This window comes from Erpetoichthys calabaricus, chromosome 12, assembly GCF_900747795.2.
Source record: "Erpetoichthys calabaricus chromosome 12, fErpCal1.3, whole genome shotgun sequence".
NCBI classification, from domain to species: Eukaryota; Metazoa; Chordata; class Cladistia; order Polypteriformes; family Polypteridae; genus Erpetoichthys; species Erpetoichthys calabaricus.
In genome coordinates this window covers 82,723,191-82,749,658 of record NC_041405.2, presented here as the reverse complement: position 1 = coordinate 82,749,658, position 26,468 = coordinate 82,723,191, and the positions used below count along the sequence as shown (strand labels likewise).

At 37.0% G+C, this 26,468-nt stretch overlaps 1 protein-coding gene across 3 annotated transcripts in view; it reads left to right on the top strand.

Moving 5' to 3' along the window:
• Nucleotides 1-26,468, top strand: part of mbnl3 (muscleblind-like splicing regulator 3) — a 253,728-nt gene that overhangs the window by 215,700 nt on the left and 11,560 nt on the right. For all 3 annotated transcript variants that reach the window (XM_051935117.1, XM_028815762.2, XM_028815760.2), the window contains 2 exons: nt 5,840-5,934; nt 6,575-6,648. In XM_051935117.1, coding sequence (XP_051791077.1) covers nt 5,840-5,934; nt 6,575-6,631 — 152 coding nt within the window. In that variant the 3' untranslated portion in view covers nt 6,632-6,648. The remainder of the gene's footprint in view (nt 1-5,839; nt 5,935-6,574; nt 6,649-26,468) is intronic.

Below are 26,468 nucleotides of genomic sequence, written 5' to 3'. Positions count from 1 at the left end.
AAATAAATGGTTCTGTATACCTGAAAGATGGATGTTAAGTACTAGTCTAGAGTAATGTATTCCTGCTGGAGTCACAGTGGACTAATTGGACCCAATCTAGCAGTTTAGCAATTTGCAGTTCAGGATGAAATTTTAGTACAATGGGCAAGTTAGGTTGTCTCTGTACATGGATGGAGTGAAACATTTTTGAAAGTGGGTGGGAGCTGTATTAAAGATCGGTCAAATGTAGCATTTTAACCTAAGATTCAGGAGCAGGAATGGCTGTTTCAGTGTGTGGGCATGAGCAGGATAAAATGTTTAGTGGACCGGTGGTAGAAGATGAGATGGACTCTTTTTTGACAGAGAAATTATTTTTTTATAAAGTGGTAGGGAGCAATATTAGAGGATAAACACTGAATTCAAATGTATTTTTTCACAGTTGTAGCATACATTCATTTTCCCTGGAATTGTTTATTGATTAAAAAGAATAAAATGGGTTATCTCAAGCGACTTATAACTGAGTCAATTAAAGCACTACAACAAATCTCAAAGAAAGCCTTAAAACTTAATGAATAAATCAGTTTTGGAGCCAAAATTGTTCCAACATATTGACTCATGTCTTGTACACATATTGTAAGAATGTGTTTCCGTATCATACTTCCATTTTCTGGACCCACTTTTCCTGAACCGGGTTGAGGGGCAGATAAAACCTACCCCAGCAAGCATCAGGTGCAAGGCAGAAACAGTATTTTGAAGTGTTTTAAACTCATCTGTTAAATGTTGAATGACGTGGTATTTCAGGAACACTCATAAAGCTCACTCATTCTTTACCTATATAATTCGTTATCGTTTTCGTTATTCACTAAGATTGATTGTTTTGGGAAATGTATCCTAATTTAGCAATCAAACCTAAACTCATGTCACTGAGTAATAATAATAATAATTATAATAATAATAAATGTATTTATGTAGTGCCTTTCCCATTTACAAAGTGCTTCACAAATAAGTCAAAGGAATACAATAGGAATAAAAGTGAAGATGACAGAAGTTTATTTCAATATACAGCAGATTTGGTACACTACTCTAGTAAAATAAATCCTGAGTATGATGATGTACTTCAGAATTAACAGTGCTGATGAGCTCCCAAGCTGAGTACATCACAATCCACTGTTAAGAATTTTGCAGTACTATGTAATTGCAGATCTTCTTCTTCTTCTTTCGGCTGCTCCCGTTAGGGGTTGCCACAGCGGATCATCCAAAATTGTTGTCTGCGTATTGATTTTGCAAAATTTTACACTGGATGCCCTTCCTGACGTAACCTTGACTATATTAAGATTATTGCAGTCTGTCCATTTTCTATCGATGAAGCATTTAAAATATAGAAGTTCATCATGATAGTTTGACAGGAACGTACTCTGCAACAGCACATCGCCCATGCTGAAACATCAGTACTAATAACCTGAATAAAACTAAATGCATATGTGTAACGTTGGATTGGTTGGTAACATTGATTGCATGGTACACTACACTGCAAAGGTACCTTAACAAACAAGTGATATCTGTGCAAAGTAAGGGTGAAACTACTGAAATTCCTACCTTCTTTGGCATATACAGATAATATTTTTTCCAAACTAAATGCTGAGAGAATCTGAAGTGTGGTGGTGGTGGTGGTGGCTATTGACAAATCCTCCATGGTTTAAATTTCAAACTGCTCAGCTGTGTATTTTAATGTAATTTGTGGCATGTTTAATTTAAGCACCTTTTCATTGAAATTTGGTGAAAGCTCCCTGCCATATGCTTTCAATGGAGCATTTGTGACTGACAGTCAGTTATGGACAATGAAATCTACAGCATGAGTGATTGAAATTGACAAGTATTCACTCTCAGTTCTACACGAGAAAGCTGACAGATGAATGAAATGGCCAATGAAATCAACAGATTTAGACACCAGCAGTGAGGGATACTTGCACATGCACACAAATCAATGCTTGTCTCTCAGCTAATGTTACGACTGTGTGGTTTTAAATGATATTTAATACATCTACTAGCAACTGCACACTCACATGTACATTATGCACAAAGCCTAGCGTGGTGAAAATCAAAATTAAAAATTAAAAAAGCTAGTTTTATTTTCTTTTATTTTCTCATTTCCTTTTAGTTCTAGTTTTCACAATTTTTTTTTCTTTTTAATTTTAGTTTAGTTAACAAAAATATTTTTTCTCGTAAACGACATGTGTCATTTTAGTTTCCATTAATGGAAATTACACTGTTCACCAGTTTTGTTATTACTTTTTAAAACTCATTCTCTGCCATCTACTTAGTTTTTTTAGTGTTTGGAGACATTCAAAGGTAGCCTAGATAAGACTTACGTGAACAGCAATTCTTGCAGTACAATAATTTGAAGAAGGTGCCATTCTTTCACACAAATATAAGAAGTAACCACAGATTTCTGAAGTATGTGCTATTAAAATCAGAGTTAGGGATTTATACAATTTTAATAAAATTAATGATAAAGCAAATTTAGGTACTTCTATAAACTGTTCTATTTGTGGAATACAGTCCTAGTGTATACTAGGTGTCATGTTTAAATTTGTAATACAGGCAGTCCCCGGGTTACGTACAAGATAGGGACTGTAGGTTTGTACTTTAGTTGAATTTGTATGTAAGTCGGAACAGGTACATTATTTTAACAAATGCTATTGTTGACCAACTGTAACCAAGTGCTCTGCCAATGAATGATAGAGTTTCACCTCTTTCTGACCTTTTTATTATTTCTACTTTATTTTCAATGGTGATGGTTTTTCTCTTCTTTACTATATCACCAGCACTTGCATCAGATTTGTGTTTCAGAGACATTGTTGAAGGGTGAAGACAAAAGGTTAAGATGAGCTCTTCTGCATAGCACTGTACAGCTATCACAGCAGGAAGGCACCAGTCGTCAACACGTCTGATGTATAGGGTGGTCCAGATGTAATTATGCAATTTTCATTATGCTGTAACGTATTCAGTTTATTACATAGTAAATCACCCGAAAAATCCCGGACCATTGAGAAGTGTGCGAACTGACGACATGAAGAATCGTCTTCGCGCTGAACTGGAATCGTCCCTGCATAAATCAAAATCATCCAGACGATCTGGATCTACATAATTAGATCTGGACCACCCTGTACTGACAAGAGACAACTTCCTGCTATGTGCGTAACAATACAAGCAGGCTTGCTATTGAGAATGAATGGGGCAGCGAGGGGCGGTTCATCACCAGCCCACCTCACAGTCACCTCCACTACAGTATGCTGCCTGCAGCGTATGCAACACCATCGTCCCCATTCAACACGCAGCCATCCGAGGCACACTACAATGCTACCCCCCACCGCCCCGTTCAACCACAACCGGATCACCGCTTGCAGCATTACCAGCCGCACACCTAGAACGAACGGGGCAGCCATGGGTGGTGGCCGGGCAGTGAAACTGCTTGCCGCCGGGAGCCACCCGAGGGACACTACACTGCGCGAGCAGCGAAATCGCCTCCGTCCAGCCACCGCTTGCAGCATCCGCAGGCCGAAGATGACGGAGCGGCAGTTACTGAGGCGCATGCATCTCAGCTGCGGCCCCGTTCGTATGTCGTAGGTCGGATGTCCGTAACCTGGGGACTACCTGTACCTTCATTTAAATAGTTTTGGTATGTTTTTCCATAATGTGAACTTTTTAGTTTCATATTATGTATTATATAAATTTTTCTACTTAAAACATATTCCTTTATTTAAGCTTTAGTTTTTAAAACTATAATTTACAATTGTATATAAATCTTTATTGATTTAGTGTTAATTTTAGTTTATATTTGTTTTTGCAAATGTATCATCAGCAAAATACTAATAAAATCTATAGATGGTATAAATTACAAGTTACCAAAAATCCATGAAAAAGTGCTGACCAGTTCATTACAGCAGTTGTTTAGTTTTTAGTCATATCAGTCATTTTTTTTACTTATTCAGGTAGGATGAAAAATGAAATTGAAAATTATTTTGAAGTACCTTTGTTTTGAAAGATCTTTGAGTTTACACTTTTTTTGCATATTCAGAAAATGGATACAGCCATATTAACCCTTCAGTAAATTGATTCTCATCACTGCTATGCTAAGAACTGGGTTGTTTTTCCTTTAGTAAGGACACATTACACTTGCAGACAGTGTTGTGTATGTCATAGAATAGCTGTCATAACAGTACTTGCATTGATAGCTGACAGGATAAGCTTCAGAACCCTGTATGTCTAAATTCAAATAATCATGTTAAAAAATTGATTAATTAATGCACATATACTACCAACAGGGTTATATTTTAAGCACAGGTTATACTGTATAACTGAATAATAAATATTTTATCAATGCATTTTATATTAATGTTAATTTGTACATTCTTAAATCAAATTTTTGATAAGCAAGAACAGTAAGAGACAAGGCCAAATATTCTTCGTTAAGATGGCAGGTGATCTAATGCATAAAAAATAATTTTACAGATGCAGAGTTTTTGATAAATTACTAATGTCTTTCAAGTTGGTTGGTGTATTATATAGATATTTTTGTCCTAATCTATTTTTCAGAGCAGTATTATTTGTTTTTTTAGTAAAGATGAATAACCACTTTACTGATTTTTTCAATTAAGGCCAAAAAAAGCCTTTTTTTGTCCAGTTACATAATAGCATGTAACTAATAGACACTTTATAGATTGTACCCAATCTAAGTAAGGTGTAAACAAAATTTTAAGTGAAATTTTTAATGTACTTTCTTATCATGTCCAAAATAGTGATACTATGCACCCTTAATGAAATTTCAGCTTTTGCTGAAATTAAGAAACTACAGTAAATCTTTTTTAAGATCCTACTGCCTGAAAAATATTATTTAAATGAAGTCAGTTATCTTTAGGATAAATAATTTAAAAAGCTTCCACTGTCAGATTGTGTATATGTGTAGCCCTTTTAAATAGTAAATTATGACATCATCTCTTGTGCACAGCCTTCTGTAAAAATAAAATAAGGTGTTATATATTTTTCATACTGCATCTGTGGATTTCTTTGCATTTTTATGTGCAGTTAGTCTTATGGACACTGACAGTATGCAATATTTGTTAATTTTCAGAAATGTTGAATAACTGGGAAAATGAAATGAAGCATAAGAGTGCTTTATTTCATTCTGGCACATGGTTAGCGCACAGTTACAGAATGTGATTAGGATATTTGAAATCAGTGTGGGCAGAGGTTTGATAATCTTTCATTGAAATTGCATTTAAAATAGAAAAGAAATAATCATATTGTTGTAATATTGATGTTAATATCTTGCCTACTTATTAGGGATACCCTGATTTGCTTTTCCTATTAGCCTGAATTTTTAATATGAATGAAATAAATTATCTGTGCCCAGCATTTTGTTTACTAAAAGCTTTTTTCCTTATAAAACTCTCATCCACTAACAGGGATGATAGTTTTATTTACTTTGTCTTTGTGCTGTAAAAGTAAAGTGCAGCCTTTTCCCCCAAATATTGTCAATATCATTAGTGGCAAGTAAATTTTCTGATGCCTCATTTGTCTTATTAATGTACAGAGTGTTTTTCAGTTTTTATTATGATTGTAATCAGATTTCCCCTTTTTTCTCTTTTTTTCCCTTTTTCAATATTTTATTTTAATCCTTTCTCCCTACCCACGTTTGTTTTGTTACTGTTATGATGCATGCTTGCACCCTGGTTGAACTTCCATTATGATGTAACATGGCTTGTTGCTGTGATTCCTGCCACACCTTTCCCTTCATGTTGCCATGGTTGCCAAAATTCTTCACCCTCCTGTCTTTGCTCCCATGGTTCCCTACTGAAAGTACCCATGATGCACGGTGCTACGCCAGCCACTGTTACTTCAGCAACTACTCCTGTCACGAGTGTCCCTTTTGCTGAAACTGCTGCTGCCAATCAGGTTTGCCCTTTCAAATAAAGTTGTTATTGTCTTACATCTGTAAATCCGGGCATTTGATATTTTTAAAATCTGCTCTTGGGAGTCTAAACAGCAAACACATCTTTATGCAAAAAAAAATTTTTTTTTAAAATATCTTTACAACATTTGTTTGATAAGTATAATTTATCTGATATAGATCAGAAGTTGCAATTTTTATTGGATTTTTAACTTTTTTTATTTAAGCATACTTAAAAAGTGATTAATTTGTTTTGTATATACAGTATGGATATCTTGCTGCTTTTGTTGGGATTTGCCATTGTTGTGTATGTGGACTTTTCATTTAACTGTGATGTTGTTACATCACTGATACAAAACAGTACATGCTGAGAAAATCCTTCAGTAAGATTCTTTTCATGCAATTTTTAGCACATCTTTAGCACATCAGTGGTTCATGTGATTGCTGTTTTACTCTTCCTAAAACTTAAAGAGGTTTAATGTTTTTTAGATATATTTAGGATAATAATGTTGTTTTCATGACTTTTTTTTAAATATCTTGAATATTCATTTTACTTATGTAAACATAACGCTAATATTTAACCTATTTTTCTAAATAAAATATATTAGAACGAACTATTTTAATATACAGTCTTTTTCACTGTAGATTTCCCAATTATCTGTAGATGAACTGAATAGCAACATGTTTGTTTCACAGATGTAACCATTGCCAATAGAACAGTAAGTTTCTTTTACATATTTATAATAAAATTGTTATATTTACTTTGTTCTTTTATTGGAAGAATACCTTAGAAAGTATCACAATAAAAATTTAAAATAGGAAGAATTATTTATTAGATCATACTTATAAATATTGTTTCTTTTAAGTAAACAGTAATATTTTTTTACTAAATGCCATGGTGCGTGAACTCTTTCTCTCTGGTCATTTCATGAAAATTAATTTAAGTTTAAAATTGCTTGCTTTTTAAGTACTGTAATATCATTTTTGATTCATAAGAAAGAATAAGAGTGAAAATTAAAATGTACAAATAATTACAAATAAACACAAAAGATGTGTGTTTTGGGTCAGATGTTCAATTATGTGAAAACAGGAAGGTTGTACAGTTCCTTATGAAATAATAGTTATTCTGTTGGTCAGTGTATATTTTGTAAACAATCTGATATTAATGTATGCTCAAGTTAATTTGTAAATTTATCTAATTCTAACTCTAAGCTTTTTAAATTAGTTGAAATTTAATAGTTAACTGACTTAATATAAAAATTGTCCTGTTGATGTTCTTGTGAATAATGTTGATAAATTACTGATTTTTAGAGGAATTAAATAATATTTAATAATTTTTTCGTAGTCTTCGGTTTTTAAGTTCACAAGTGCAATATGGAAATGTTTTTGAAAGAGAGAATCTTGACTGAATTTTCATAAGGCTGTAAAGATTTTTTACCTTATGAGTATTCCAGAAAATTACTATTTTTTAATTTCTGTTTTCCCATTTATAATGAGCCCTGTCAAAACTCTCTCATCCTGCACCCATATATATTATGAGATGTTTGCAAGAAGCAGTTTCACTTTGTATGGAATTATGTGGAAAATCCTCCAGAGAAAAAAGTTAGGCCTGAATAAATGTGTTCATGGCTGCAATTCAATCTTTAATATGTGCTTTTTATTTTTATCATACAACACTGGAGAAAAATTCCTCCTCTGAAAAAGAGACAAGAACATGTTCAAGGGAGTGTACTTCCAGTCAATTCAGCGTAAATCCTCATACATGTCATGAAGCTGTTGATCTGGAGATATGAATACATTACAGAGGGAACAATGATTACCTTCAATAACACAACATCTCTCTATCATAAAAAAAAAATCTTAGGAGGGAGACGAGACGTGATCTTCTCGGAAGATACTTTGACATCACGTTAGACAAGAAAGTGAGACAAAAAGACAGCTGCTGTACAGGCTTTTAAATGATCAATGTGCAGCACAACAAGCAGAACACGCAGCTCGCCAGCAGCAGCAAGACTGCAGCTGATCCGAACGCATCTCCTTAGCGTGCATTCAGGCCCCCCTTCAGAACACGAGCAGCGTTATACATCCCGCATGAAAGAGATTTAACCATGCCCGGGACCGGAAATAAAGGACAAAGAGTACTTGACAAAGTAGAACGTCATAAAGAATTCAGAAATGTTGGCGCTGTACACATACAGAGCAGGTTAAGAGATAATGGAAGTACGAAAATTCCAAAGTCTCAAAAAAAGGATAGGAAAGATCACATTAGCGCAAACAGATGGAAATTATTACTCGGTGAAATAACGGAACAACGAAAAGAGATTGAATATATTGTTCTGATTTAAACTTTAAGTCGGAGACTTGTAGATCGTCTAATTTATGTTGCCAGCGAGAATTAAAAGATTCCAAAAACGTTGTTGCAGTATGAAGTCCTGTGAGACAGAGACTTTTAACATGAGATTCTTTCAAATCACGCCGTATTTACAACTATTTTCAAACAAGACTACAGTCATCTAACCTCAGTTATGTGAATGCTTTTGTCAGACACACTCCCTGCACTCTCAGCTCTTATAAATTTTATCAGGGCAATAATTTTATACGTTCTAGATGACAAGTCAATGACAAAGTGAAAAAGAAGAGCATGGACAAACAATCGAGAAAGTCATTTTATTTATTAGAGAGAAGGAAACGATATTCACTCACAGGCATATATACGATGCGTTGTCACAATGTACGTCCAAACACGGAATCAAAATTCAATGCGATCTTGAAGAAAAGTTAATTCCAAATATTGTTTTTACAAAAGTTTTAAAGTAAAAGTGAAAATAATGCATATGTAACAATTCCTATGAAAATAACAGTCTCTTTAAATTGTATATCTGGTAAACCAAACCCGGGGGTGTGTGAGCGAAGCGAGCAGGGGACAGAACCCTCTAGTTAGTATTAAGAAAAATTTCACACATACTGCGTAGGAGAGTTTTATCAGTGTTGTATTGGTCAGACAGACAGGGAGATAAGTAGATAGATTAATAATACAGTGATCCCTCGCTATATCGCGCTTCGCCTTTCGCGGCTTCACTCCATCGCGGATTTTATATGTAAGCATATTTAAATATATATCGCGGATTTTTCGCTGCTTCGCGGGTTTCTGCGGACAATGGGTCTTTTAATTTCTGGTACATGCTTCCTCAGTTGGTTTGCCCAGTTGATTTCATACAAGGGGACGCTATTGGCAGATGGCTGAGAAGCTACCCAACTTACTTTCTCTCTCTCTCTCTCTCTTGCGCTGACGTAGGGGGGGTGTGAGCAGGGGGGCTGTGTGCAGCTGCTTCCTGAAGGACATGCTGCACGGTGCTTCGCATACTTAAAAGCTCAAAGGGCACGTATTGATTTTTGACTTTATTTGTTTTTCTGTGGCTCTCTCTCTCTTCCTGCTCCTGACGGAGGGGGTGTGAGCTGCCGCCTTCAACAACTTTGTACCGGCGGTGCTTCGCATACTTAAAAGCCAAAAAGCCCTATTGATTTTTTTTTTGACTGCTTGCTTTGCACTCCTTTGAAAAGGAAGATATGTTTGCATTCTTTTAATTGTGAGACAGAACTGTCATCTCTGTCTTGTCATGGAGCACAGTTTAAACTTTTGAAAAAGAGACAAATGTTTGTTTGCAGTGTTTGAATAACGTTCCTGTCTCTCTACAACCTCCTGTGTTTCTGCGCAAATCTGTGACCCAAGCATGACATTCTAAAAATAACCATATAAACATATGGTTTCTACTTCGCGGATTTTCCTATTTCGCGGGTGGCTCTGGAACGCAACCCCCGCGATGGAGGAGGGATTACTGTACTCATTTGTCCCAGGGAAAACTTAAGACTTTATAGAAGCACAAGAAAAATATAAATATTATAACAAAGACACACAGGAACCCTCTCTGTTGACTTTGTAGAAGCACTAGGGGGCTTTGCCCCCTGCTCGCTTCGCTCGCCAACCCCCATGTTTGGTTTTCCGGATACACATTTTTTAGTTTTTTTTTTCTTTGAATTGTTACTATTTCATTAGTTTCACTTTTATTTCAGAACTTATGTAAAAACAATATTTGGAATCTTTTGAGTTCCAATATGCTGAATCTTTTAAATGAGGTCAGTGAGACATGTGTTTAATGACTTTGTACCATAATTCAGGATAGGTTTCTCTGTTTGGAATTTCAGCACAGACAAAGCGATCTATATCAGCAGCAGTTTTTTTTTTTTTTTGCAAAGTAACCAATAAATGCATGTGAGATAAAACACGTTTTTGAAATTCTCTGACTTAAACTTAAAAGCCTTACAATATTTACATACTTCTGACATATCACCTGTGTCCATATATTTGATCTTTATTCGCCTTTTAGTTATTTCTCCAAGTAATAATTTCTCTTTTTTTGGGTAATGCGATGTTTACTTTCTTTTTTTGACACTGTCGTTTTTTTCTGCTTTCATATTCTGTATCTTGCTCTGCATGTGTTTCGCGCCTACGTTTTTTTTTAGTCTTTTGAATTCCAGGTTTCATTATCTCTAACCTGCTCTGCATGTGTTTGGCCCCTTTGTTTTGTAACCAATTTATGATGTTTTACTTTGTTTTCTACTCTGTCTTTTATTTCTGACCTCACTTTGTCGTGCTTTTTTTTTCAATGACACCTGGTCCGTGGTGATTATTTTCCCTTTTTCAAGTAATAATTTCCATTTGTTTGCGCTACTGCGATCTTTACTTTCTTTTTTTTATACTTTCTAATTTTCCTACTTTCATATTCTTTAGCTTTCTCCACATTTGTATTGCACATACGTTTTTTTTCTTGAGCCTTTAGAATTCCACTGCTTTCATAATCTGCTCTAAATGTGTATAGCGCCAACGTTTGTGAACGTGTTTATGAAGTTCAACTTTGTCTTTTACTCTGTCTTTTAATTCTGAGCCCGATTAGACGTGCTTTGTTTCAATTCCACTTATTATGGGCTGATAATTACTTTCCTTATTTTCTGCATTTGGACCTAGATTTTTTTTCTTTTTTGCTCGTTTTTCTCTCCAACGCTTTTGAGTCTCTTTTCTCCGCGCTGCTTTCTTCTTTGCTTAGTCGACGTTTTATTTATAACGTATTGTCCTTATACGCTTTATATGCGCTGAGACCCTGGATCTGTGTGTGCTCAAATCCTTCACATGACTGAATGTTTTGCTGCCCCATTGTCTTATTTGATATTGATCGCAAGTAGGGCGTGTCTTGCAAGAGTCTCATGTTCTACGTCATCGCGAGACGGTCCAGGGTCAATCTCTTGGCACAATGTCTCATGTTTAAGGTCCTCATGGGTCTTTTAACTGTCTTCCGTGATCTTAACATAAAGATCACATCTCGACGCCCTATACTGTTTCTCTTCAGGATTTTTTTTTATAATAGAGAGACAAGAAAAATATAAATATTATAACAAAGACACACAGGAACCTTCTCTGTTGACTTGGCTAATGACAAAAGAGTTTTGTTGCTATCTAATATAGTACAGTGGAACCTCAGGTCACAAACGTCTCAGACCACGGACAAATCAGGTTACGACCATAAAGTTAGCCAAACTTTTGCATCTGTTCACGACCACACACTCGGGCGACGAACAAGCCAGTTTCCCTTCCGGTTCGTATGCACCGATGATTTCTGCACGTGTTCAGTCTCTTCCTGTGCATTCCCTGTGCAGTGAGCGAGTGAGAGAGCGAGAGAGAGAGAGAGAGCGAGCGCGAGTGAGAGAGAGAGCGAGCGAGAGAGAGAGCGAGCGAGAGAGCCCAAGCAGAATAAATAAAAATTACAGAAGAAGTAAGTAAACATTTAGTGTGCATTCTATGGTATAATTAACAATTTTTGTGCTTAAAAATCTTTAAAAAAATACATATTTACATACAGCTTGTACGGTCCAGAACGGATTACTTGTATTTACATACAATCCTATGGGGGAAATTACTTCGGGTCACGACCAAATCGGGTTGCAACCAGAGTTTTGGAACGAATTACTGTCGTGACCTGAGGTTCCACTGTAACAGGCTTTCAAGTGGTCAGATCTGCCCATGTATATTACAGATTTACATTTAAAGGCATCATTTGCATAAAGCATGTCCAGATTGTTGTGTTCACGTATGGAAAATGTCATATGTTTATGGCAGTTTGTCATTGTCCCTTTGATAGACCCTGCCTGAAGTCAGCCAGGGTCAGAATGAGTCATCATTAGAGTGTTGGTAATAGAGTGAATCATTTCTTTTGCTGAAACCAATCGCAAAGGGAGGAACATTAAAATTAATCAGATTGATGTAACTTAAGTCCCTAAGTAGTAATGTGGATAAACTGCGACAGTTAATTTTAAGTGTACAGATTGCACATTTTAGTTTTAGTTGTTATGCGCTTACTTTTACACCATTGCACATTCACATAAATAGATGTCCAGTGTCATCCATCCATCCATTTTCCAACCCACTGAATCCAAACACAGGGTTACGGGGGTCTGCTGGATCCAATCCCAGCCAACACAGGGCACAAGGCAGGAACCAATCCCGGGCAGGGTGCCAACCAGATGTCCAGTGCCCCTCCTGCATTTTCCTTGGTCCATCTGATCTTAACAGACAAACTCCATCCAACATTAAAATAGCATCTGGAATAAAAAGTTTAAGTCAGTTCTCCGCAATACACAAAATGCCACAGAAATTTGAAAATAAGATATAACAGTTTATCCAGCTAATTTGAAAGCAATCAAGCATTCCTCGTTATATAGAGACAGGCCAGCTCTGAAACTTTTTCCCCTGCTTTTCCCTTCTCTCCTACTCTTCACCCTTGCCATCTTTGGATGTGTTGCTCGTCCACTAAGATGTAACAAAGCTCCTTATGCACTAGTGATTACAGTGCTAAAAGCTGTTTAACGGAACATTTAATAAACTTCACTTTTGCTCAGGGTACACAGTATGCTGGGATCAATGAGACGTCAGTAGAAATTTTTCTTTATCATTTTTATCATGGTTAAAGACCTCAGGAAGCCACCTTTGCTACTTTTCTCAAAAGAGATTTTGACACCATCAGCAATTCACATAATGCACAACCACAGTACCACACCACAACCCCACCCTTCTGCCTCTAAAACTGTTTGCAATTGTGTCTTTGGACTTTGAATAGGACCCCCTCAGTCCCCATCCCCTTCGCTGTCTGAAATCATTTTTAGATTTGAGGGCTATTCCCTCACTCCCGTGATTGTTGAAGAAGCCAAGAAAATAGAGTGCAGTTATTTGTCTCACTTCAGACACTGATGTTAATGATAATATGGTAACCCTAGATTAGGGGTACTGAAACTCCGGACCGCCAAGACGTTTTTGGCGGACCGTGACTGTCTTCTGCGTAAATCAAAAGTCCGAATATAAAAGCACCAAAATTATTGTTGTTTTATTATTTACTCTGTAGCAGGGTTGCCAACTGGTATTTTTTATGCCAAATAACTGAAATCTGGCATTTTTGAAAACTGTTTGGCATATAAAATTTGCGTTTGGTCATCTGGCATTTTTTGGTATTTTTTACAATGCGAATTATCCACCAAAGTCAGAGCTCCGTTCGCATAAGATCGACGCCCTTAAGTCGTCGTTGGTAGCGAGTTCATCGCTGATGACGAAAGCGACCACCACACAATCAAATGTTACAGAAGCTTCGCTACGCATTGTTTGGGTTCTGGGCAGACATAAGAAAGCATTTACTGATGCAGAGGTTGTTAAAGAATGCATGATGTCTGCTTCTTCGGTTCTGTTTAGCGACAAAAAGTGTGTTGAACTGATTCAGCAGATACCATTATCAGACAGTACTGCTAGTCGTCGTGCAGATGACCTTTCTGACAATAGATAGATAGATAGATAGATAGATAGATAGATAGATAGATAGATAGATAGATAGATAGATAGATAGATAGATAGATAGATAGATAGATAGATAGATAGATAGATAGATACTTTATTAATCCCAATGGGAAATTCACATGTGGTCGGTGGTCAGTTAATATCAGATCTTAAACAGGCTAAATTGTTTGCTCTCACGTGCGATGAATCCACTGATAAAACTGACATGTCTCAACTCTGTATGTTCACAAGATTTTTTGATGGCCATAATTTTGTTGAAGAGTTTCTGACATTACTACCGCTAGCAAAACAGACCCGCGGTGAGGACGTGTTTTCAGCATTATCGCAGTTTATGCACGCAGCTGGATTGGCTGTAACAAAAATGGTTTCCCTTACAACAGACGGGGCACCAGCAATGCCTGGTAAAGATAGAGGACTTGTCTCTCATATGAAAGCACTTCAGCCCAACCTTGTTGCTTATCACTGCATCATTCATCAGTCTGCCCTCTGTTCAAAACTTTGTGACGAACTGGCGGAAGTGAAGTCTACTCTTGTGTAATTAGTGAATTTTTTACGATGTAATTCGTCTCTGCAGCATCGTCTGTTTCGTTCTTTTCTTGAAGAGATGTCTACAGAATTTGGAGATTTGCTGCTTCACAATGACATCAGATGGTTAAGCAAGGGCCGTGTGTTGGAAAGGTTCTGGAATCTCCGTGAAGATGTAGCTGACTTTCTGCTGTCCTTGAATACAAAGAAGCTGCAGAATTTTTAACATTTATTCAAGACAGTGACAAGGTCGCACTGCTGGCATTTCTTGTTGATATTATGGGACATATAAATACACTGAATTTGTCACTTCAGGGTGCAGACAAAACCGTTGTCGAATTGCACGAAAAATGTTGTGCCTTTGAAACAAAACTGAGCATTTTCATCAATGACTTGGAAGGTGGCAAGATGCTGCATTTCCCAAACCTGAAGAGCTGCATGACAGCTGATCAACAGGCATGTTTTCAGTTGATTTCCACATTTCTACATCATTTGAAGGTCGAGTTTGATGAACGTTTTAAGGATTTCAGAAAACTGAAGCCTGTGTTTTTGTTTGTTGCTGATCCTTTCATTGTCCAGCCTGACGGTGAATGGACTCAAACCTGTCACTGTTGCAAATGGAAGCAGCTGATTTGCAAGCTTCTCACATTTTGAAAGCAAAATTGAACGAAGTCGGCATAACAATTTTTTGGTCAAAGTTTGTTCCAGATTCTCAGTATCCTGCTGCAAAGAAACTGGCGATTTCCGTGCTCACTATGTTTGGTTCAACATATTCTTGTGAGTGTGCGTTCTCCACTATGAACACTATCAAGACGAAACATCGAAGTGTATTTACCGACCAGAACCTCAGGAATGCAATAAGAATTGCACTGACTGGTTACTCACCGAACTATGCTGCCATTATGAAATCGAAACAACAGTTTCACACTGTGTGACAATCACTTACGTACTAACTGTTGTAATTGGTGTGTTAATTGCAACTAGTCATGTGACTATTTTGAATTGTTTTCCATGTTTTGTGCATGTCTTGGTCTTCTGTAAAAATTTTATCATTTGCGTTGAATCTATTACTAGCCTCCTACAGACCTACACCTACAGTCCTACAGACCTACACGGTAAACCTGGATATAGCGGACCCCGATGGTTGGTTGCGAACTGAATGTGGACCGGCATTTAAAAACTTTGAGTACCCCTGCCCTAGATTAACTGTTACACAAAAAGCACATGCTTATGTCACCAAGATAAACTTAGCAGCACATAGTCTTTAAAAAAAGTAGGAGTAAACTTTTTAAGTATAAAACAAGCTATACAGTAAATAGGCAACAATAAGCATTATTTTCGCATTTTTTGACGATGATAATAATAATAAGAATAAATTTTATTTATATAGCACCTTTCCCATGCTTAAGGTGCTTGGCAAAGTCTCATAAAGAAACAGCAGGCATATGTAACAATGGATACAGATGTTTCCAGAATAAAACATTAAAGCTAATAGATACAGATTATACAAAGGAATTAAATAGAATAATAGACAATAAACCAGAGTAAAATACTAAATTAAATACTAAAAGAAAGCCTACCAAATAACATTATGTATGATATAACACACACAAATTATACTGAGCATCTGGAGAGAGAGGTGAACTGAAAGAGGAGGCATAATGTCAGGTTAAGTTAAAAAGCCTTCCTGAACAGATGAGTTTTTTTAAGTTCTTTTTTAAAAGAATGAATGGATTCAGGGCATCACGGTGGTGCAGCGGTAGCGCTGCTGCCTTGCAGTTAGGAGACCTGGGTTTGCTTCCCAGGTCCTCCCTGCATGGAGTTTGCATGTTCTCTGTGTGGGTTTTCTCCATGTGCTCCAGTTTCTTCCCACAGTCCAAAGACATGCAGGTTAGGTGAATCGGCAATCCTAAATTGTCCCTTGGTGTGTGGCCTGTGGTGCGCTGGCACCCTGCCCAGGATCTGTTCCTGCCTTGCACCCTATGTTGGCTGGGATTGGCTCCAGCAGACCCCATGACCCTGTGTTAGGATATAGCAGGTTGGAGAATGACTAACTGACTGATTGGAGTCGGTTGATCTAATTAATTTAGGGAGGTCACTCCAAAGTCTGGGTGCTATACCGATAAAGTGCAGGTTAGTGGGTGAACAGGAGTATAGTGATGGAGAAGGTCACTGATGCAGTCTAGTGCAAGGCTGTTTAAAGCTTCATAGGTTAATAATAGAATTTTGCATTAAATTATGTAAGACACTGGGAGCCAGTGGACACGAAACAAAATGGGTGTTATGCGCTTGCTGTTGCTCGTCCCTGTTAGGACTCTTGCAGCAGAGTTTTAAATCAACTGGAGCTGTTATATAAGATTAGAAGCTGCACCTGCCAGTAGAGAGTTATAGTAATTGATGTAGTATGTGATAAAAGCATGGACCAGTTTCTCAGCATTAGAAAAGGAGTTCCATGTATTTGAAATGCTGTTTATCTTCAAAGTTAGAAAGCAATGTAATAGGAAAAAACAGTTTCTTCATTAATAATTCTTTTTCAAAAAATTGGCTAGCAACATCAATTTCTGTAGAAAAAGGATTTTGACAATTAGGTGTGTTTGAAGTGTGAAAGCTTCCCTTAATAGGCTTTTTCGTAAGGCCTAGTTTGGTAGCCTCTGCTGAGGCAATATTCAGTCAACGCAGATCTAATTTTTTTTGGTTTATTCTCACGTAATTTTCTTAATGTTCATAAGTACGTTTTGAAAAGCTATAATAAAGTCCAGTTAGTTTTCTGTTCATTGGGGAACCAAAGGAACTGTGAAGAATAGCTCTTGGAATTATTTTATTGTCAATCTTGTTTCATTTTTTTATGGTATAGGCTATACAGCACATATTTTCAAAGATTCTGTTTTTTTAAAAGCATGTGCAGTATATTTTTACAGTATTTATTTCTTGTTCATTTCTTATGTTTTATTTTGCACAATAATAATATTTTGGACTTAAATTAAACCAGTTGACTCTAATCATTCTTTTAAAAAACAACTTCAAATTAATTTGTTCAGGAAGGCATTTAATTTACCCTAAAAATTTTATCTTACTTTCAATTGTACCTCTTTATTCAGGTGCTCAGCATGATGTACATTTGTTTTACAAATTATGCTATTTGTTCAGGGTTTTCTTGCAGTATTTGTATTTTTGTATATTGCTCTCAGGAGTCATCATTCCATTGTTTCCTTTTAAAAGCATTGGAAATAGAACTTAGTGAGAAAATCAGACCTGACCTCGCGGTGGAGTCTCAGATCATCACACCTTGATATGTAGCGCCACAATGTCATTTACCTCATATTGGGTTGCTGTGTCATCTCCCTCACGATCTGGGATAGAACACGGTGTGAATACAACATGGAGTGGATTTTCCCTGTCCATAACCAGGCGCTTCGTTTTGTGCAACAGTGCTGTTTCTTTTATACCAGTCCTGCCCCAGAATGACCGGGTAAGGAGGATCTTGCATCACAGCTACTGTAATTGTGTGGGCATCCCCCTGAAAAAGACATCACACACACAGTGGACCTGTACTATTCAGTTTTCCTGTGAGTTCAGGTTAGACTGGTCTTACTACAAATCCATTGTTGTGGGAGCACATAACGACTAGCAATAATAGAATAGCTACTCCTGGAATCAAAGAGAGCTGTCACTTTAGTTCCATTAATTACTGCCTCACCTGTACACAAGTGAGGCAGGGTTAGCAGAAGTCAAACCACATTACTTTCCTTCCTTGGCCCAAGTGCAGCCCATCGGCTTGATGAGGCAGGGACAGTTGGGAATGATGTGTCCTTGGTTTCAAACAGTTGGTTCTCTGTTGTGACAGCAAGGCTTAAGTCATTGGTCATGACCTGTTTGGGCTTGTCGGCAATCATTGGGCAGTGCTGATTTGCATCTTGGTTAGCCATCTGGAGCGCTCCAAGGTCTCAGTCTGGGTGTCCATGTTTTTCCAGGATTGCCTGCGGACCTGTCAGGCAAGAGACTCAAGGAAAGAGTTAATGTGATAGTTGCATATGACTGTGTTGAATGAGAGGAGGTGTATTAGTTGACAGAGCCAGCCCTTGGAACAGAGTGGTATTACCTGTGGGAGCGCATTATTATGAGCATAAGAGTTGTACAGGATATGTACGAGGGAAGTGTGACAGTGGTGAGGTCTGTGGTAGGAGTGACGGGTGCATTCAAGGTGGAGGTGGGATTAAATCAGGGATTGGCTCTGAGCCCTTTCATATTTGCAATGGTGATGGACAGGTTAACAGACGAGATTAGACAGGAGTCCCCGTGGACTATGATATTTGCTGATGACATTATGATCTGTAGCGAGAGTAGGGAGCAGGTTGAGGAGTCCCTGGAGTGGTGGATATGCTCTGTAGATGAGAGGAATGAAGGTCAGTAGGAACAAGACAGAATACATGTGTGTAAATGAGAGGGAGGTAAGTGGAATGGTGAGGATGCAGGGAGTTGGTGAAGGTGGATGAGTTTAAATACTTGGAATCAACAATACAGAGTAATGGGGATTGTGGAAGAGAGGTGAAAAAGAGTGCAGGCAGGGTGGAATGAGTGGAGAAGAGTGTCAGGAGAGATTTGTGACAGACGGTTATCAGCAAGTGTGAAAGGGAAGGTCTACAGGACGGTAATGAGACCAGCTATGTTATATGGCACTGACCAGAAAGCAGGAGACAGAGCTGGAGGTAGCAGAGTTATAGATTCTAAGATTTGCATTGGGTGTGACGAGGATGGATAGGATTAGAAATTAGTACATTAGAGGTTCAGCTCAAGTTGGACGGTTGTGAGACAAAGTCAGAGAGGCGAGATTGTGTTGGTTTGGACATGTACAGAGAAGAGATTCTGGGTATATTGGAAGAACAATGCTAAGGATAGAGCTGCCAGGTAAGAGGAAAAGAGGAAGGCCTAAGAGGAGGTTTATGGATGTGGTGAGAGAGGACATGTAGGTGATGGGTGTAACAGAACAAGATGCAGAGGACAGAAAGATGTGGAAGAAGATGATCCGCTGTGGCAACCCCTAACGGGAGCAGCCGAAAGAAGAAGAAGATAATTTTTCTGTTTTTTCCCTGTTGTTCATTCTGAAATTCTGTGAAGTGCTTTGAGCATGAGAAAGGTGTTATATACTGTAAAAAAAGCATTATTATTATGATTTGTACTGCTACTTTTGTTGATTAAAATGATTCTAATGAAAAGAAACATCACAGTAGAACTATCCACTGTTTGTTTACCTTTAAAACTGGACCAACAGAAGCATCCAAACTGGATTCAATCTAAGAAATTAAGGCACCTAGATTATACCATGAGATATACCGTAACCTGCGGTGGGTTGGCACCCTGCCCAGGATTGGTTCCTGCCTTGTGCCCTGTGTTGGCTGGGATTGGCTCCAGCAGACCCCCGTGACCCTGTGTTCGGATTCAGCGGGTTGGGAAATGGATGGATATACCGTAACCATGATCATTTTTAATTGTTCAGTGATATAAATTTTTGGCCAGACCATCCCAAACTATGGGTAATAATTTTCTAATTAGTCAAGTTTATTTTTTGACTCTTGAAATTTCATTTTTTAACATAATAACAGCCAAACATTTTTTCAGTACAAAACACCAAAATTCTATGCCTAGTGGTGTCTGAATCATTTTGTTTCCACTATTTTCATTTGAAATGTCATCATATATTTCAAACAAAAAAAAAACAAAAAACACCAGGGCCTGAGCAACTACAGAGCAGAAAACTACTCAGTATTTATTATTGAAATGCAAAACAACACATTTCATTTAACTGGGCACATAAAATAATACATTAAGTAGAGATTAATTTTCATGGTGGTAGTTTATTAAGTTTTCTTTTTGTTTTATTGTATGTGTGTGTTCTACAATTTTGCACTGCTCCTGGGATGAAAAAAGAACCCAAAAGGATGCTGTTACACAAGCTGCTTTTTCCAGTTAGGCAAAAAACCACTGCAGTATTTAATTAAACTTTTATATTCAGTCAAAAAGATATTTTTCTATATACTGTAAATAGTTAATAACATTACACCATTGCTTACATATTTAACACATTGTGTAGGTACCTGGCCCACAGTGTGATGGACTTAGTATAATACTGTCCACAGCAGCAGCCCACTATCATTTTTTCAGTCTGAGCAGCTTACACGCCAAAATGGGTGCACTGTATTCACTTTTATTTTGCTGCTTGCTTGTTCTGTACTGTGTCAGCACTTTTTTGCTTTTGACTGTCTCCTTGACCATCATTTGTGTCTTTTCACAATAGGCTGGCAGCTCCTGTCTCATTTTGTTTGCAGTTTGGTACAGAGCAGTCACTGTTATTTTAGACAAGAAACGTCTTCACCTTGCAAAGTGATAGCTTGATTTTGAATTAAATAACTATTGGTATTTACTGTTGTGTTTGCTTCTTCATTCTCCTCCTTCATATGTAACAAGGATAAGAACATTTTTGAAAGTGGAATATTCCTTATGTCTAGTTCCAGTAAGCACCATTACATGTACATTTGAGTACCACTACACTTAAGCACAGAAAGGGAATTGCCTGCTTCAAGCATTGTTGAAGGCGATGAGAAAATATTGTCAGCTGTGACTTTTTCTGCATTGTTTGTGAAAGGCTCCCTGATCACATTAACCGTCACTGTATTTCTTTGGCAATCAAGTGTGATCTTTCTCCAAATAGGCAACAGTATCTTGTAGATACAGTATATTTGTTAATTACATCAGCAGCAAAAATTTTATTCCAGACTTGTTAGATTCATTTGACTTTCACACCATGAAAAGGCATTAGCATTTCAACAACTACTCAACAACGACAATGTTTGTCCTTACTTTTAACGCATGATGTAGTTCTGTACGAAGTTTTTCATATGTCTGAAGTAGAAGCAAAACTCACAGTATACAAAGTTCACAGCCTGCATTAGTTTAATGTGGGGACAGGAGAGTGCGAGAGATGGCACATTGTGGTTGCAGCTCACTTACAATGTTTTTACAGAAGTAACAGACCAGTTGATGTTTGTTAGTTTATAGTTGTTTTCTTACATAACTGAAATATCTGGAGCACCGACAGTTCTCAATTTTTTTTTCAACATGCGTAGTGAGTGAAAGAGTTTGAATGGCTGTAAGTGTGACATTTCTTCATTGATTATTTTATAGTTGTCCACTGAAGACAGACAACAATTCACATCTCTGAAACAATGTTCAGAAATGTTGATAACAGTGGCAGGAGAGAAATTTCTGTTTGAGGTAAAAAGGATATGCAAATGCAGCTAAGTTAGAGCCAGACAGGAAAGACAACAATTCACACCTGAGTACCAATGTTCAGTGGCATTGCTGGTGATGGTAACAGGGAGTCTTTTGTGTAAAAAAAAGCAAAGAAAAATATCATTAATCACATTTTCAGAATAGAGTTTCAAAGTTGCAATATCATAAGATTGTAGCAATTTAGGAAAAGTCAACAAAGGACAGGAGAATGACGTCCACAATAATGAAATGATTAAAGGTTTAAAAAATAATGACAATCGACGTTGCCCATTGTGATTATTGTTAATATGGTGTAAAGGTGATTGGTGTCAGGGTTTGTATGAACAGGTGCAAGAACACATCCCAGACAAAAGGCCAAGTGTTGCCTGCCTTGGCAAGGATATGAGGTAGTGATGCATTTAACACTAAACTTACCGAAGCCTACGAAAAAACTCGTAATCCTGGCCCACCTTAAATCCCTTTGCACCTCTCCATCAGCGTCTTTTGTGTTGTAAATGTGCCGATCAGCACAAGCAGCAAGCAGCCTGCTATCCCAAACCCCACTGCAGCTCGAGTCGCAAAGAAGATTCTCAGTGCTCAAGTGGTTTATCTGGGAGTGAGTTGCCTAGAATTGCAGAGGGTTACAATTTGGAATACATGCATTTCGTGGGTGTTTCATGTCTACAACGATTTATGTAAACATATCGCTAAAATAGAAACATTTTTCATGTCTATTATTAAAAGAAATCCTGTCCCCTGTCCTGATAGTGTACGATACGTGATCTTCTCGGAAGATAATTTATAGACCCGCGAGACGAAAGAGACCTGCCACAGTGCGTCTCACGGGAACATAGAACCAGAGTCTTGCAAGACACACCCTACATACAAGCAATATCAAAAAAAACAAATCAGTAGTGTAAAGGCAGTCATGCAGCACACACAGCTCCAGGGCTCTCAGTGCATATAAAGTGTATAAGGTCAATACGGTAGAAATGAATAGGGTAGAAATGAAACGTCGACGATTAAACGAAGAAGAAAGAAAAGCACGGAGAAAAGTGACCCTAAACACATGCAGAGCAGGTTAGAGACTATGAAGCCAGTGAAATTAGAAAGGCTCAAAAAAAAAAAAAACAGCGCTATACATGTGGAGAAAGTTAAAGGATATGAAAGTAGGAAATTAGAAAGTATAAAAAAAGAATGTAAAGATCGCAGTAGCGCAAACAAACAAACTGCCTCATTTAACTATGCACCAGTCTAACTTTGGTTTTGCACAATAATTACTACACTATTGCACCTTAACACTTAATTCTACTTTATTCACATAATTTTACTTATTTATTATGTTCTACTATACTGTTATCTTTCAATCTATGACTTTTTGTTAATTTAACTGATATTCTTCTAACTATGCACAGTTTTTGATAAGCAGATCAGGATGCATTCCACTGCATGTTGTCCTGTATAACTATGCAAGTAACAAGTAAAGAATCTTGAGAAATTCAAAAACGGAGTTTACCGCACATGCATTTATTGGTTACTTTGTTCAGGTATTTTATCTGTCTGCTTATTTAAAAAGCTACATTTACCCCAGGAGTCAAATACGTTCTGTCTAGCCCTTGTACAAAAACCTAGACAAAAGCTGGGGTATCACCTTGGTAACCCCATGTACTTTTGGAACTGTGAGAGGAAAATAGCACGACTTTACAGACAGGAGTCCAATGCAGAACTCTACTTACTTTTTTACTTTGTAAAAAAAATTATTAACTGCTGATGATGTAGATCGTTTTGTCTGTGCTGAAATTCCAAACAGAGAAACCTATCCTGACCTCATTAAAAAGATTCAGCATATTGGGACTCGCAAGATTACAAATATTGTTTTTACAGAAGTTCTGAAATAAAAGTGAAACTAATGAAATAGCAACAATTCAAAGAAAAATCTTAAAAGTGTGTATCCGGAAAACCAAACACGGGGGTTGGCGAGCGAAGCGAGCAGGGGGCGAAGCCCCCTAGTTTTAGTAATAATTGACAAAATGTAGACATGAAGTGTATAATGTATGAAGACTGAAGTCCAAATATCAAATAAACACTTTCACATAATGTACAAGTATAAGAAAACAAGTGCTGTTTTATTCAAGAATATAACCGAAAAAAAAGAAGTTCCCTTAGGGTAAGTCATTGACATAACTGCTTGGGTGGTGCAGCTGTAAGAGATACTGAATCATAATCAAGAGGTTGCCGGTTCAATTCCCTGGTTCACCAGTTACCGTTTTGAGTAGTGATCTGCTATATTTATTACTATTATATACATTTGATTTGAATCTGTAACAGCCAGTGTAAATGTATGGTACTTGTAAAAGTTAGATAATTGTGATATAATTCTCCATCCTGATAGTATGTTTTTTAAAAAAGAAAATGTTATGAAATTAGAAGGATTTTCTTATTGTGGTGTATTTTCATTGTTAGCTGTTTATTCAGGTGATGTTTTAATAAAGTATAGGAATATATTCTGTACATTAAAATAGAGCCATTGTAATCTATATCAGGTCTTTCTGACATACAGCATAACCTTGTTGTTTGCAAAAGTAATATGGTTCTTTTGTGTTTGAAATAAAAAACAGATGAAGAGGGAAACATTCAATGAGCTTTACTTTAATATGTCTAATTCATTTTGAGCCAAAATATTTTTACACCATTGTTGTTAAATTAATGATATTCACGTTCTTGAATTAAATGTTTATTTAATATCCATATGTTTAGAAATATTCAGCTACTAAACATGTTTGATTGTATTGATATTGTAAATATAAAAAAACAGTGCAAAAAGGATATAAATTAACCCAAACTGAAAGTTGTATTTGTTGTAGAATTTTTGTGCTTTGATTTACAAAGTATCATTCCATTGCACAATTCACTGCAGATAAGCCTTCTCTTTTATAATAAAGATGTCCCTTCCTTAACCTACATTGTGAAATTTGCAGTATAATATTATGTGAATACTGTATTTCTTCACGAAAATAATTTCATATTTAGCTTTTCCCAGGAGAAAATTCCATTTTAAAATAATCAGCATAATACACATTTATGCACAGTGTGGATAAGATGTATATTTATGAAAAATGCTGTTCTGAGGTGTTTAGCATAAAGTATAAGTATAAAAAAAATTCAAGCACATCCTTTTCTCATTCTTTGTATAACATGGTTTAACACAAATCAAAATGAATACATTTCACACAAAATCAAAATTTCCTTTTGATTCAGACTGTCCAAAATGTATTATACAGGTCAATTGACTTGTGAGAGAATTCTATCATGCACCTTATTTTGGAGTTCTTATTGAGTCTTTATTGTAAATATCCCCTATTTAAGCTCTATAGGAATAAATATAAGTAAAATTCGTGATCCTCTAACAGCACATTTTGGAGTAACACCTAATAGAGTGCTATTGGTAAAAATAATGCATAGCTATATCTTGCACTACCATTCTGTCATGTTGCAAGAATTTTGATATGTCCTGACTTGTGGGTTTTTGACAATTACAATTTCAATTCTGCACTTAGTGCATATCATTTTGATTAATGATATTTTTTATTTTTATGATTTTAACATTATCATACTGCCATCTTGTTTCTTTATTTTCAACATGGATACTGCAATTTTGTGTTTAGTTTTTTGGCAGTGGGGCTATCATTGCCTGATCTCATTCCTCCAGTGTTCATGTTTCTGCATATTCCTGTATATTCTTGCTGTGTGTTAGTTATTCACAATCTAACTTGACAGTTAGGATTTCAAGTTTGATCTTTTATTTCTGGTTTGCATACTGGGCGTTGGTGTTTTCATTGGTGACCTTTTTGGCTTTGACATTTTCCTGTTACTAACACTTTTATACCTCTTATCTTCTTTTCCTTGTGGCTAGCTATAAATCTGATTCTTTTCCCAATGTAGAAGAACATCACTTACTTACCATAACACAATGGATAAATACTCCCTATTTTATGTAAATTAGAGAAAAATAAATACATTAAAGAAAACTCAACTTTTTTTTAATTTGGCACTTGCAGTATTTACCAATATTCTCCTCAGATAAATCAATATGACAAGTCATTGCTACCCCTGTGAAATCAAGGCATTTAAAGTACAGGGTGTGAGCTAAAATGAAGTACCACATTTCTCAAGGTCATTGCGGGAGGTAGAGGCAGCCAAGTGGGTTGGAGTGGGGGGTCCTTTGACAGGTGATCCCTTGTAGTTTTCAGTTGGCAACATGCCTTGGTCCAGTGCTTTCACTGTCGAAGCATTCTTCAAAAACAACGAATCCATCATCACTACGCAACGCGCCTTCCAAATGCACTTCAGCATTACTCCTAATGATGACATTCCAAATGGGAAACCAATTCTTCAGTGGGTGGCTAAATTTAGACAGACAGATACAACATTGAACAGAAAATCTCCAGGCCGTCCTTGGACTGTACGAACGCCTGAAAACATCCAAGCTGTAAGGGCATCAATTTTGCAGCCTCCTAGACGTTCATTGCGCAAACATGCTTCTTCCTTAGGCATTTCTGGCACATCTTTGAGGAGGATTTTGCATAAGGTCCTTAATTTCCATCCATACAAAATGATGGTAGTGCAGGAACTCACTGAGAGAGACTGGGGGAGCCGTTCTTCGAGATGCCATCATGTGCAGCGAAGAGGCACATTTCCATTTGAATGATTGCATAAATAAGCAAAACTTTCGCTATTGGGCTGAAGCCAACCCTTGTGAACTTCCTCAGAGACCCCTGCACAGTGAGAGTGTTATAGTTTGGTGTTCCATTGCAGAATTTGGCATTGTAGGACCATACTTTTGTGAGGAGGGGGAAG